The 15235-nt window shown below is 37.6% G+C and overlaps 1 protein-coding gene across 1 annotated transcript in view; it reads right to left on the minus strand.

Annotated features, from left to right (window-relative positions):
- Positions 1–4578: 4578 nt before the first annotated feature.
- Positions 4579–15235, minus strand: part of gfra3 (GDNF family receptor alpha 3) — a 28474-nt gene continuing 17817 nt past the window's right edge. Inside the window, exon 8 of the mRNA XM_082177049.1 lies at positions 4579–9227. Coding sequence (XP_082033175.1) covers positions 9009–9227 — 219 coding nt within the window. The 3' untranslated portion in view covers positions 4579–9008. The remainder of the gene's footprint in view (positions 9228–15235) is intronic.

The raw sequence follows: 15235 nt of genomic DNA on the forward strand, positions 1-15235 counted from the left end.
TTAATGTTTTTGAAAGAAGTCTCTTATGCTCATCAAGCCTGGATTTATTTGATCAAAAATACAGAAAAATAATATAGTGAAATATTATTAAAATTTAAAATAATGGTTTTCTATTTTACTATACTTTATATTTCTGTGATGCAAAGCTGAATTTAGTGTCACGTGATCCTTCAGAAAACTTTATAATATTCTGATTTATTATCAAATGTTAGAAATGGTGCTTAAAGGAGAAGCACCACTTTTAAAATTCACTTTTAAAATGAAAATTCTGTCATCATATACTCACCCTCATGTTGTTTCAAACCTGTATGAATTTCTTTCTTCTGCTGAACACAAAGGAAGATATTTAGAAGAATGTCAGTAACCAGACAGTTTTTGGGTCCCATTGACTTCCATAGTAGGAAAAAAATATACTATGGAAGTCAATGGGACCCAAAAACTGTCTGGTTACTGACATTCTTCTAAATATCTTCCTTTGTGTTCAGCAGAAGAAAGAAATTCATACAGGTTTGAAACAACATGAGGGTGAGTATATGATGACAGAATTTTCATTTTAAAAGTGAACTTCTCCTTTAATATTTATTTTATAACCTGTGATACTTTTTTTCAGGATTTTTTATTATTAAAAAGTTGTTTTAAAAAAAGTCTTCACTATCACTTTTTATATATTTAACACATCCTTGCTGAATATTCCTGTTTTTTTCTGTATTTTTGATCAAATAAATGCAGGCTTGTAGAGCATAATAATAAACTTCTTTCAAAAACATTAAAAATAGTAATGGGTCCAGACTTTTACCGGTACTGTATGTACATATTAATCAAACTTTATCTAAGGTAATCTCTTTTTTGTTTAATGAAGATGTTATTGTTGTTGTTGTTGTTATTTTGCTGTTTTATTCGATTTATTCACAGTTCCAGAATCCCACTTCAGTAGATGAGCATAAGTGCTTTTATATTGCATTGCTACCTTAAATATGCTATACACAAATCAAGTGGAAGAGAAAGACACGATCGCTACTGAGCAGAAAAAAATATATAAACTGATATTATTGGCGTAATGTCAGGGTATAATCTAATCATCAGCAGAATTTAGAAGATAGACCCATAGATATGAGATCCTTTATTTGAAACATTTAAAAATGTTGTAGTGAGTGTGTTGGCTTTTTAACTTGGAATACAGACGTCTTGTCTTTTAATTTTGTAGCTTTTTTACTAGTCAGCTCCCGACGCGATGTTATTCATTGTACGCGCAAATTCAAAGCGTCGCGTCTGGGCACGTTAATGACGCTCGCGCTCTTTTAAACTCGTAATAAAGCGGTGAATGATTTTTCCAGAAATGACGCTGATCTACAGTACAAGTTTATATTTAGAATACATTGCAATCACTCCAAAATAGATGACGACAACTCACACACCTGCATTATGAGCTGTGCTTCTTTGTGTGCTTATTAGGCTTTTGCCTCGCAGCACCTGATGGATGTTCGTTACACATACTTTCAGAAGCCGGCACCCGCTTTGTAACGGACACATTAATTGGTTTAACTGCAGTAATGTAACAGTCTATGGTTAAGATAAACATCGTCACTATTTTTAGTTAATTAATAAATATTGAAATAAATTGTAGATAGGACATTTGTACATTTTTTTTTTTTTTTTTTTTTTTTGTCCCTCTGTCTGGGCCCCATCCCGCCAATCGGGCCCTAGGCACGTGCCTAGTTTGCCTTTGCGTTAATCCGGCTCTGATTATGAAGAACTGTTTTTGTTTATACATTGAAAAGTCAGTGGGGTCCAATGTTGTTCTTTGTATGGACATAATTTTAAGACATCTCCTTTTGTGTTCCGCAGAAGAAAGTCAGTAATTTGGCTTTTGGAAAAACGTTTTCATAATTTTGACGACTTATTCTTATTATGTTTCTCCTAAAATTCTTAAGGAGGCATAATGTGAGTGATGTTTTCTTGCAATACCTCAATGCTACAGTATGTCAAAAGACTCCACCCCAAAATGATTGATGTTATGGTCTCTAGATATGACTCATGTCGATCCTTTAACATAATATCGTAAAAGGTGTATGTCTGATTGCTTTTGCAACTCGATTGTTGACATACACTACTGTTTAAAAGTTTGGAGTGAGTATGATTTTTCTTAAATAAATAGAAAATGCTGTTTTAATGAACTTTCTATTAATCAAAGAATTTTGAAAAAAAGTCACTGCTTCAAAAAAAAAATTAAGCAGCACAGCTTTTTTCAACATTTATATGTTTTATGTTTATTGAGCAGCAAATTAGAATTTTAGAATGATTTCTGAAGATTCATGAGACACTGAAGACTGGAGTAATGTAATAAAGCTTTGGAAAAAGAGACTTCTTTCAAAACCATTAAAAAATCTTTCCAACCCCAAACTTAATATGATTCATGATTTGTTATCACAATTTTTTTAATTTTTTTTATAACTTGTATAATTCATGTGGTTCAAATAACGAATATTTTGAGTTTCTGTTAATTAAACCAAATCTCCTTCATTGTATTACCTGAAATGTTTAAATTCATTGAACTCAAATTTTTAAGGCAACAAGGTTACTTACTTTAAGTTAAACCAACAGAGTACAGAACTATAAATTGAATATAGACAACATAGCTCATTGTCAAATATTCAAGCTCAAATTGAATCCCTTTTGATTGCAGTTCACGAGGAGACGTGAGATTGAGAGAAGCTAAAGAAAAATACCTGAGAAGCAGGAGACTTAAGCATAAGTCTCAGTTTGAGCACCATTTAATCTCATTGTTGCTCATTCACGCTGACACATGCTATTATCACAGGCACAGATGACGACATCCAGACAAGCACAGCTGATTTGTTTTCTTTCTTTTATTTCAGATGGTACATTATCATGGATCACAGAAACAGTGAATTCTCATTTTTACACCTGATAGGATACACATAAACAGAAGATGAGCAGAGGGAAAGAACCGGCACAGTCAAACAGGTCCGAAAAGTGACCCAGAGGGCAGTGGCTGAGGAAGAGTTTATTAAAGGCAAGTCCAACATGGCACAGAGAGACATGCTCGAACCACAGCACACTCCACATGTCCACTCAACCAGTCACCGAATGGCAAGTATTTCAAGTATAATGACTATTTAAAATTTAATCTTGTGTGCTATTTAAGTATTTTCCCACTTCAGTTCCTTAATGTTTATGAAATGTTTTGCATGACTGAGCATGTGCAGCAATGAGGGAGCTCTGATTGGCTACATCACTCAGGGCTATAATGGACACAATCATCATTCAGCGCCAACACTGAGGCAAATAATCAGGCCAAGACGGAATTCTACACTGGATTAGAGTTAAACATGGTAAAATATGTACAGGTGCAGTCCAGCTCAATTCAGAGAAAAAGTGGAAACACAAGTTTGTTGATTCATCTGTCGATGCTCATATTTGGTGAACTCGGACCTGTAAATTTGTCTGGGGAAAAGAGGTTTCGCCCCAAAACGTTACAGATTGACCTTGTATCTCAATACAAACGGCATGATTTGCAGTGCAATAAATTAAAGCGACACAATCAAGAGTGTTTTTTATAAAATACTGACAACTGCTTTGTGATTAAAGTGACCAATGTTCAATAAATACTAATCAGATAATAAATAATAATCAATCGAAGTCATATAGTTCATTAGCCGGATTAAACTGTGACTGCACCTTTAAATTTGGAGTTGAGCGAATGACACTAATGCACAAATGAACCTGATTTAATTATATTCCAATGTTATAATACTTTCCTATTCCAGCTGAATATGCAGAGACGACTAAAAGTAAGCAAATTGTTGGTTGGCACATGAAAAATTAATTCGAATAATTTCTCTGTTTGAATACTCTCAACCAATGGTGTAAGTTTGGGGCGACCAATAGCAGTGTTGGGGCAACCTGTTTGAAAGCAATAATAATTTTTCCAATTGACCCTAGCGGTGTGGAAATGACACATTTGCGTTTTAACACACAAAGGGAAATGTCTAGATATGACTACCGTTGCAGTTCTCCAGAAATCTGCAGGCCTGCAAATGCTTAAGTAGACTAGAGTGCTCAGTGTTGATAGTTTCATTAAAATTAACTGCAAAACAAGACAAAGACAATACGTCAAGTCATTATTAAAAGAAAATACAGCGCTATATGAAAAAAAAGAAAAAAAGTGCACTCCATAAAAGCAGATTAAATACAGACACTATTTTGGGCATCTTCATTAGAAAAACATTAGCAGTGGTGATTATTTTCATGCAATTGATGGTGCATTGTGGGGTGACAAACAGTGGCACGCAGTCCAGTGGGCTCACAATGCAGAGCCAGAGGAGAGAGAGCGAATCAACATCAGTACAACTGAAATAGGTTTCAGTACGGGTGCCTGCAGCCGCCAAATAAATCAGTGTCCGCATACTATAATAATAAAGCTATGAGCCTACAGGGTAAACTATTCTCTCTCTCTCTCTCTCTCTCTCTCTCTCTCATGCAATCTTCACGCTCCTCTCTTTCTCTCCATCACGCTCGCAGCTCTCTCGCTGGGGTGCTTTTTTCTCTAACCCATACTCTCTCTCTCTCTCTCTCTCTCTCTCCTCCACTTTCTCCATCCCTTTATCCCTTATTGTGTGTTTATCTCTTTTCCTGTCCCTTGCTCCCTGCAATCTAGCACTCGGCGCATAGGATTCGCTGTGGCAGGTTTCTCTTGTGTACACAGACGCAGATGGGAGCGGAGGAAATGTTAGACTCATATTAAGCAAATCTGTATACGGGCCAAGTCGTGGTTGTAATGCGGCACACGCAAGCAAACAGCGAAAATTGTTATGGTTAATTTAGTGTGGGCTGCATCTCTCTAGCTCTGTTCCAGAACTTGGCATTTTTTGAATGCTGGTTTCAGACATGGGTGACAGTTCAGACATTCTCACCAGCAAAACCATGCCGGTTATCTAGCTTTATCAGTTAAGTTGCATATGTTAACCAGCACCAAACGTACCTGCAACTCAACTTATTGATTTCAGTTTGATGTTAGCATGTTGCTAAGCTAATGACATGATATGCCAATACACATTAAAAACAGTGCACTGCACTTGTTTTCCAGTTAAAATATCAAAAAATCCTTGAAAGAAGATTAAGCAACACAGCATAAAATATTAGGTCTTGTTTACTGAGAATATGAGGGTTTTTTTCAAACTGTAAACGAGTAAATGCACGAGTTAATGTAGAGATTAAATATACTCGTATACAATTGCCAAAGTTTTACTATCTTATGCAGTGTTGCTCAAGTACATTTATTTTAAATATGTTTTACTGATAAACAAGTCTAAAAATGACTAATTAAAAACTCATTAAGGAGTCATTTTTTACAGCGTATGCACAATAATTGGGTAAAATAGCTTTTTTTCATCCATGTGTTCCAGTTAAGACTTCTAAAAATCCTCGAAACAAGATTACTTGATAAACAACACAGCATTAGATAGGACTTGTTTTCAGAGAATACCGGTGTATTTGTCTTACTGTACAAGAAGTTATTTTTAAGCATAAATGATTTAAAACTTTTTAATACTTATTAAAACTACATTTGTTTTCATATCTTATACAGTGTTGCTCAAGTTAATGTGTCTAGTTTTAAGAATTTTTAAATGTTTTACTGATAAACAAGTAAAACAAATCAAATGCTAATTAAAAACTCATTAAGATTTTAATTAGATTGAAGTATTTTTATCAGTTCTTTTCAGTATTGAATTAAATATATTTAAAACCAACTTCGTTCATCATTACATCCGTTCTGGGTTGGCGTACATTAACATTTGGCCAAAACAAGGTACTGTATCTTACTACATTTCAGAACAGCCTTCGCTAAACCTTAAAATGCTGTCTAAGTAGGAAGCACTAGGTTTTGTCCTGAAACATTTCTGCAATGTGCATTTATTTAACGCATGGATTATTTTATTTTTTCTGAAATATTGTAATGTGAATCACTGCCACCCATGCCTTTTCTCTCCTCCTCCTCCTCCGGTGTCACTCATTCTCTGCCTCCCTCTGTTATGGCAGGGCGGACGACACTGGCCCCCGATAACAATTAAAAAATAACAACAGCCATCATAAAGGCCGCCCGCTATTTGGACAGGCGCATCAATCCAGAAGCGCTCTGGTTTCTTCTCTTAATTAACCCTGCTGATTGAGCGGACGCGCTGTGTGGCTCGCTGACCTTGAGGAGCACGACGTCTGTTCAATCAGAGAGCACTCCTCGGTGTTCCTCCGCATAATAGATCAGTTCAGAATCTGATTGTTAAGTCATGTCGGGGTAATCTAAGGTGCTTCATGAGAATGCCAGATGAGATATGAGCACTTTAGCTAAGCTTTAATTTCTTTCAGAGAGGAGGAGGAGGAGGAGGAGCAGGGAGGGGAACGTGTAGCCCTCACGCTTTAAAAAAAAGAAGACATCTGGAAGAAGTAGATGGACACTGGGTCTGAATATGCGTACAGTACTTCCTTTCACACCGTTGAAAAGTTTGGAGTCAGTAATATAAAAAGAAAAAAAAAAGAAAAAGGAATGGCACATGATTGGAATTAACAGTAAAGACTTTTTTATAATGTTACCCAAAAAATTATTTCAAATAAATGCTGTTTTTTTAAAAACTTTCAAGTCATTAAACAGTGTACCACCATCTCTAAGATATTAAGCATCACAGTTGTTTTCAACATTGATAATAATAATAAATGTTTCTTGAGCAGCAAATCAGCATATTAGAATGATTTCTGAAGGATCATGTGACACTGAAGACTGGAGTGATGATGCTGAAAATTCAGCTTCGACATCACAGGAATAAATTACATTTTAAAATATATTAACATAGAAAAAAGTTATTTATATTTCACAATATTACTATTTTTGCTGTATTTTTTTAATCAAATAATTGCAGCCTTAGTGAGTATAAGTAACTTCTTTCAAAAATTTTTTATTTTTTTTAAATCGACCCCAAACTTTTGAACGGAAGTGCATGAAAAAAATTATACTTTTGAGTAATCTAATGATGTTCAAATGTTAAAGGAATGACATCATGTAAAATAAGTATTTCCTTGTAATGTAAATAAAAAGAAAGGCTTCACTAGAAATAAAGGGTCAGTGGGGTTCTTAGAGGTCTTATGCCAAGAAGGTTCTATATAAGGAGAAATTACTTAAATGATCGCATAATACTGTCATGTTTAATTAAAGGTTATTTAAAATGAAGGTTATTTAAAATAAATACATTTAAATGTAAATAAAAATATAAAACATTTATTTTTGTAAGTGAATGCAGCACAATCGTGAACATAAATGAACAACTTTAAAGGCGATTTTTCTCAATGTTTTCAATTTTGCACCCTCAGTTTCCAGATTTTCAAATAGTTGTATCTTGGACAAATATTGTCCTATTGCCCTAACAAATCGTACATCAATGGAAAGCTTATTTATTCAGCTTTCAAAAAATGTACCCATGTGACTGGTTTTGTGGTCCAGGGTCACATATATGAAGCACTTGACAGTCGCTTTTAAGGGTCTATAGAACCTTTTCTTCTAAGAGTGTATTTTGATTATCTAGATGAGTGGAATAGGATTCTGCGAGGGACCGAATCTTGTATTTTCACTACATAACCTACTGATCATAGTCCTACTCCATCAATGTTTAAGAATAAGTTCTTGATTGAATTCGGTACCAGTGTGGCCATGCTTAGTCTCTCTCGCTTCCATGGACACGCACGAGAGCGAATGAAGAGAGAGCAAAAGAAACGAGATTGAGAAAAAAGCACTGGTGTCAGCAAAAGATTTATAAGAAACAGAAAAAGCATGTGATTCTAGACTGTATGGTTTTTTTAGTTTTTTTTCTTGGCTGGAGGGTTTGAGTCTCTCCCCGTCTCCGTCTGTTCTTTCCCTTGATCTCTTTTTTCTATTTGGTTCCCATCACGAGTAATTCGTCCCCGTGAACACACAACAAGATAAACAGTTTGTGTTGTAAGCCATTATCTCTGTGAAAGTAAAACAACAGGCACAGGGAGAGGTACCAGGCGACAGGCGGTTGGAAAATGACTTCCTGTTTCTTCCCCTCGGGTTCTAAACCCAGACCGGACTCCGACACCTGCTGTGCGGCCACATATTTATTTATTTAGCGTGTTTATTTCTTTATTTTCGGCTTTATTACTCATGTTTTTTTCTGTTCGTGGACGTGTTTTATATTTATGCCCCTGGTTAGAGTGCACAGTCTGTGCTGAGTCAAAAAATGAAAGCACATCGCAGATAGAGCAATAAATGAAAAGCGCTTGCATCTGCGATCGGCTCCTCAGCAGGGCAGAGGCGTGTGTGTGTGATTAGGTGTGCGGCCTGACTCTCCAGACATGGAGGAGAGATAGAGAAACGGAAGATTCGGGAATCGTGCTCGACACGTTTTTTTCTCTCACGTCGGCGAGCAGTGATGTCAAGCGAATCACGTACTTACAAACACACATACATTTTGTCTCATTTCATACAACGACATGATCAGCGACAACAAACACGGCGGGTTTTCCAAACGCAGGAAATGCTGACTGACGGCAATGTTTTCCTGGTTTAACTCACTTTTCTGAAGCACACTGACATTATACATTGATACATGGTACGACCAAATCATTCAGGTTACCGTCGGCTAATGTCAGTCCGAGGAGTTGTGAATCTTCTGTGTGATTCAAATGATTCAGGCGGGGAATCCCGTTCAGAAAGCGATTCCCTAATGAACAAGCAGCTATATCTATAGCAGACCCTCTTCCCGAGAAGGAGAAAAAGAATGAAGGAAAGAAGGAAAGAGGGATAGAACAGTTGTCCGCTCGTTTTGCCCTCCGATCTGTCGTTCTTGTCATCCCTCGATGATAGGTTGTAGAGTCTGGATGGAAGCGAGTACTTCATGAATAAGTGTGTTGGCGTGTGTTGTGTAAGAGAGAGTGAGTGTGTGTGTGTGTGTGTGTGTGTGAGTGAGTGAGTGAGGGTTTTACCCCCAGAAAAGGGAAATCAGCAGCTGAACCGTGATCAGGAAGTGAGGGACGGAGAAGGTGGTGGCCAAGCTGTGGACTCTCCCGGCCTCAGAGCCCAGGTTAGTGACTGTCGCCTTGTCCGAGAACGGAGGGATGACGTTGAACCCTCCTCCGGTTTGGTCTTCTTCCTCTTCCTCCTCTTCCTCCTCCTCATCTTCTTCTTCGCTTTCTACCTCCTTTTGGAAACAGAGAGAAATATCTCTAAATATCTCTTTTTTCACCTTGTTACAGGGGTGGTGTTCCCGGTCAAAAAAGACCGGCTTATAAATCTCTCATTATGCGATGTTGTGCCAAATATTGGATTTAATCTTTTTATCAACTTGTTTTCTTTCATTTAGGACAGGTTTCGTATTTCATTTTGGGAACTTTTGATCATAGGCCTCATTAAGGCTCCGATATACTTCAAGCGAAATCGAAAAACGAACAGATGTGACTTCATTTCGAACAAAATCAAATCAAAATCTTTTCCGATTCATTTCTCCCATTCAGTCCGTCGAGGTCAGACGTCCGCAAGTGAAAACATTAACACACAGGAGAGATGCTTTAAGGCAATCTATTGTATAAAGTGCCATATAAATACACGTGACATAACTTTACTAGAGTACCGAATTGCAGAGCTCGTGCAAACACATCCATGTTCCCATGATCGGATGCTTTTCTTATGCTTTATTAAAAAAAATGCTTGCTGATTTCTCATTTTTGTTGCATGTTTATTTTGTTATTGAGAGGAAAGCACGCAACACATATGAACTTATTCATCTAAACGCTGCTCTCAGCAGTGTGGACGTCGTCGGATGCCCGCTGCTCACGCATTTCAAACTTTATTTTACCCCTAAGCGAAGAACGAAAAAGAACCTCGCCATGAGTGTATCAGGGCCGTTAATCTTAACTTATGCACTATTTTTTTAGGTAAATAAGCACGAGTGAACTTTTTCACTAAAAACACTGAGGTGCATCAGCTCAGATCAATGAGCCCTTTGATCAAACAGTTCCAAAAAGAAGTGCACAGCCTGTGCTAATTGAAAGAAAACAAGTTGACAAAAAGATTTAATTAATTCGGTGATAATATTGCATAATGAAAGATTTACAAGGAATTCAAAAGGCTGGTCATTTTTGACCGGGAACGCCAAATTACGTAAAAGACCTTCAACACAGCACAAGGGTTAAGTTGTTGCACTTTCGATCAATAGAGTGCAATAGTGCCTTTCCACTTTTTCAGCGGCCTTGGTTCTGGAAGTATTTATCTTTTCCCATAGGGATTTTTTTTATAAGCCATTAAAGGGATACTTCACCTCTGGAAAGATGAATGTGTATTTAAAATGGGTCATTTATGTAGAAGAAATAACTGAGACTGTAATAACTCTAGACTGAGAAAAGCCAGAACATTTATTTTTGGCTTATGTGGATGAAAGCAACAACTCCCAGAATGCACTTGCTTCGCTGCCCTAGGAGGCCACTCCCAAGCCACGCCTACCGGCAACAGAGCGCAGTTTAAAACAACAAGGCTAGGCTACTAGTGAGTCTCCGTGACGATTTCAAGATCGCCCAAAATGTCCGGGATTCGGCTTTTGCGTTCTACAGTCGCCATTCATCATTTTTACTGTGGCGAGCAGGACGAGGCTGAGGGGCGCGGGAGAACGGCGTGAGGCCGGTGGCGTCATTACTGAGACGGACTGGTCTCGTATCTCTCACGGAGGAGCGGGAATTTTCTTAGCAATGTTTTAACGCACATCAACCGATCACTTGTTTAGCGTTCATGTAAACACTACATTCAGATTCACCAATCGGAATGAATTCAGTTAGACTGAAACAAAAGGTGTGCATGTAAACAATGAATGGCGACCGCAGAAAGCAAAAGTCGAATCCAGGACATTTTGGACGATCTCGACGGCCGGACATGTCCGGGAAAAAGAGGATGGTAACCCCTACTACTCAGCTTTCTCCTACTAACGTTACGTTACTCAGCTTTCTCCTACTACTCAGCTTTCTCCACAGAACAAGAGCCTGCTAGCTTAGCTTCCAAAGAAAGATGGCTGACACTGTGTACATTCTGTGAGTGAAATACCACCCCCCCCCCCCCCCCCCCCCCCTCTACGGGCGGGTTGAAAACATGCGGGACAACCCCTCCTACTGGCTGTAGTCTTTAGCCTCTGGCCAGAAAATCCTCCGATGCCGCAAAATGACGATTTTTGCGTCATCTGAGGATTTTTTCCAGACAAAAAATACATAAATCTCTCATCTCAGGGGGATATGAGGGAGGAAAGTAATTCGAAAATACTACAGGTTTTCTACTAATACAAAGCTTAATGCTAAATCCTGAAGTATCCCTTTAACCAAATCAACCAGCTTTGAGGTAAATCACAAAATTATTAACTTTGATTTGAAGCAAAAAAGTATTTGAAAATTTAACAAAAAGGCAAAGATACATAAATACATATATTTGAAGTAGTTTGAGAGCATAGGGAAACTGACTCCAGGTCATTCACAGTGCTTTGTGGAAGTGGGCGAGTACTAGTGTTCTTTTGGAGCAATTTGCTTGTAGCAGTTCTCTGATTGGTGGAGATTTCTCTTCAGAATCATGGGTAATGTCTTTTATATAATGATGGTCGATATCTTCAACAAAAGCATATACCATTGATTAACAACCTCGTAGCTCGTAGTAGGTCTGTCTTTAAAGGCTTATATTTTATTGTTTAAAATCAATTCCCCTATGGAGAAAATGAATGGGATTTTTACTTCCAGAACCCGACTGTTGCAGTGTATGGCATGAGTTTGAAGGCGGGTCTATTTGCAGTCCGACTAATGGCAGTTAGAGTGTTTGGTAAAGTGTCTTTTAATTACATTTCCTTTAATACAAAGTAAACAACTTGCCAAGTGATCACTGCAATAACAACAACATAGCAGCAACAAACAATGGAAAGAATATAAATCTATTGTTATGTGAGCTGGAATTTATTTGATTATTATTAATATTATTATTATAACTTATATATATCCAGCTCACATGACAATATATGCGTGTGTATATGTGTCTCTGTGTGTGTAATTATAGTTATAGTTTATAATATATAGCTTTATGAGAAATATCTGAGGCAAAGTTATGATGGTATGTGAACTGAATCATATGAGAAATAAATGAATCACCTGAGAAATACATTTTTAGAAAAGTAGGAGCAGTAGGCCTGCGATGGTGAGTGTTTGTCAGGGAGAGGGACGGAGAGATTGTGAGGGAGAGGGATTAGGAACGAACGATAAAAGAAGGAGAAAGAGAAAAAGAGGTAGCGAGAGAGAGAGAGAGACAGACAGATGGGTACGAATACATTAATATTAATTAAGTTTGACTGATGCACCGTGCTTGCAAACACCTTTAGTTAATCCGTTCAGAGAGAGAGAGACAGGCCGAGGAAGTGAGAAGCACATCAAGAGAGACAGATCAGGAAAGACGGGCACATTTGGAGAGGAGAGATTTGCTGGAGAACACAAGTGAGAGAGTGAGTCTAGGAAAGAAATAAATGACAGCAGAAACTGAATTGAATCCTTTTTGTCTGTGGGCCCAGATTATCTCTAAGCTGAATGCTGTGGTCTGTGTGTTCTGAGAACAGAGGATGTGAACGCAGTCCAAAGCGAGGACATGGGAACACAAAGACACACAGATCAGAGCAGCATTTCTTGATAAAGTCTGTGTGCCTATGGATGCCAAGGGATTATTTGCTTCTCTTCTATGTGGGCAGCGAATACACAATCCATTTTACAATATATAGTCAAGTAAGTGTTGCTATCACGACTGTGTCATACCCTGAAGCGCTAAAAGCTGCGCGGCTATCAAGAAATTACTTTTGCTGGATATTATGCTACTGCTAATGCTAATAACACAGCCAGGGGGTCAGGATTTAGCCGATTCGCTTTAGTACTACACCATTATGCTGTCAAAAAGCAAGCTTCTTTATTGACAACCATTAAAAAGTAGCCAACAAAATGATTTTTGCAAGAAATATTCATTACAAAAAAATCAGTAGTGTACAAGATGATTTATTCGGATGGTGTTACTCCCTGAAGCTCTAGTAGCTTATTTGTCTATCAAGAAATGACTTTGGCACAGATATTATGCAAATTCTAATAGCTTGTCAATGGGGTCAAGGTTTGGCTAGTTAGCGTTAACAGTTCGCCTCTCCTGGTAGATGCTATAACTGTAAAAGCATTTTTTATTTATTTTTTATTTTTTAGAAGTAGCAAACAAAATAAAACACAAAAATATCAAAATATTTTGATTCATTTGATTATTTTAATTATTTTAGAAGATTTCACCAGCCACTTTATTTATTTATTTATTCATTTTTATTTAATTGCATTTTAATATAATTTAATTTAATTGCACTCGAGATTTATATATTTATTTATAGGGCCTTATTTTAATTATTTTAGAAGATTTCACCAGCCACTTTATTTATTTATTTATTCATTTTTATTTAATTGCATTTTTATTTAATTTTATTTAATTGCACTCGAGATTTATATATGTATTTATAGGGCCTAAAACTAACTTTTTGCCACGACTGCCAATGACCGGTGACTTAAGAAAATCTACCAGCCATAAATATTTTTTTACCAGCGTTGAAACAGAGATTAATCCTTATTAAAGTTACAAAAGTGATTCAGTCAAGAGCAGAGAGTGATTTTTCTTTGTCTTTAGTTTGATTTAAACCGGACTCACACTGTATGATTTTGGCCACAATTTGGCCATCTGAGACATATTTTGCAAATCCTAAAATATTCCTCTGATCCTAGGCTAAAATCTGAAGTCTTTGATCGTTAGTTTGACATGTTCACCGACAGCCGATAAATAACCATTGCGATCAAATTTCACCTCAGACGAAATTCTGGCAGTGTCAAAAGATTTGACTCACAGTCCTGCAGTGTGAATTCTCCTACGACGACCGTCAAATTGTCTTTGTTTTCAAGACAAGCTGTGACCAAAATAACCGTTAGAGATTTCTTTTTAGTCACCATTTCAATCCCGCATGTAATGCAGCTCACCGTCACCGAACGGGTCATTGATTGATGATGTAAAACTCCGGACGAGTTCTTGCGTGCGTCCGTTTTTAACGCGTCTTGTATGTCGTACAGTCTGACATTAATGACAGCTGAGATCTTACAGTGTTACATAGGGGATCATATTTGTACAGTCTGACAAGAAACAATCGTAAAGGACTATTATAAATCTCACAGTATGCATTAATAAACACAAACAGCAGCAGGTATATTAGGCTGCTGTCACTTTAAGACCTGATGAATGGATCCAATATACTGTTACACATGTGTTTTCTTTCTCAACTGTTTACGTTCACTCAAGACATAACTGACTGTGTTCATGAGGATACTTGCCAAGACGGGACAATTTTTTTGAACATGTCTGTTCAAACGCAAGAAGATGCGAAAGGGATTCTATGCGCAAGTAATGAATTGATTTCCCTTTTGCGTCTTCTTGCGCTTGAATATTTAAATTGGCAAGGCTTAAACTTTCGTGACGATGCAGCACTGGCCTATCTGAGCATTGTTCACGTTCACGTTCACATAATATTGCATGTCGGTTCGAGTCCCGCTCGGAGTGGGGTGAGTAGGACCGGAGCGTTACATTGGTGCCGTGACCCAGATGGGGGAGTGAGGTTTAGGTGGATGAGTGTAACGGAGGCCAGCTAGTGAGAGCTGTGCAGATAAACCTTACTTCCCTGATCTCAAGAGGCGCGCTAGCAACTGACTGCGGTCTTTAGGACCGTAGAGGTTACACCAGTGGTTCTCAACCATGTTCCTGGAGCCATGTTCATCACCACACATTTTGCATGTTTCATTAATCAAACACATCTGATTCAGGTCATCAGCTCATTAGTAGAGTCTCCAAGACCTGAAATGGGTTGTGTCAGACAAAAGAGTGATGCAAAATGTGCATTGTTGGGGGGGGGGGGTGGATGGTTGAGAACCATTGAGTTACACTAATGCTAAAAACTTTTCACTGCTTACTGATAAATGTTGAGAGAAATTGATGCAAAGTGTATAGTCAGTTTCAGATCCAGCATAAAACCAAGGTAGCCACAAGACAAATAAAAGATCTAATCCAGTGACGCTGCCTACTAAGTCTCATTGAGTCATTTAAAGTTTGGCGGTTGGCCATAATGAAAGAAAAATAAAG

Source organism: Leuciscus leuciscus, assembly GCF_965113295.1.
Source record: "Leuciscus leuciscus genome assembly, chromosome: 8".
Lineage (NCBI taxonomy): Eukaryota > Metazoa > Chordata > Actinopteri > Cypriniformes > Leuciscidae > Leuciscus > Leuciscus leuciscus.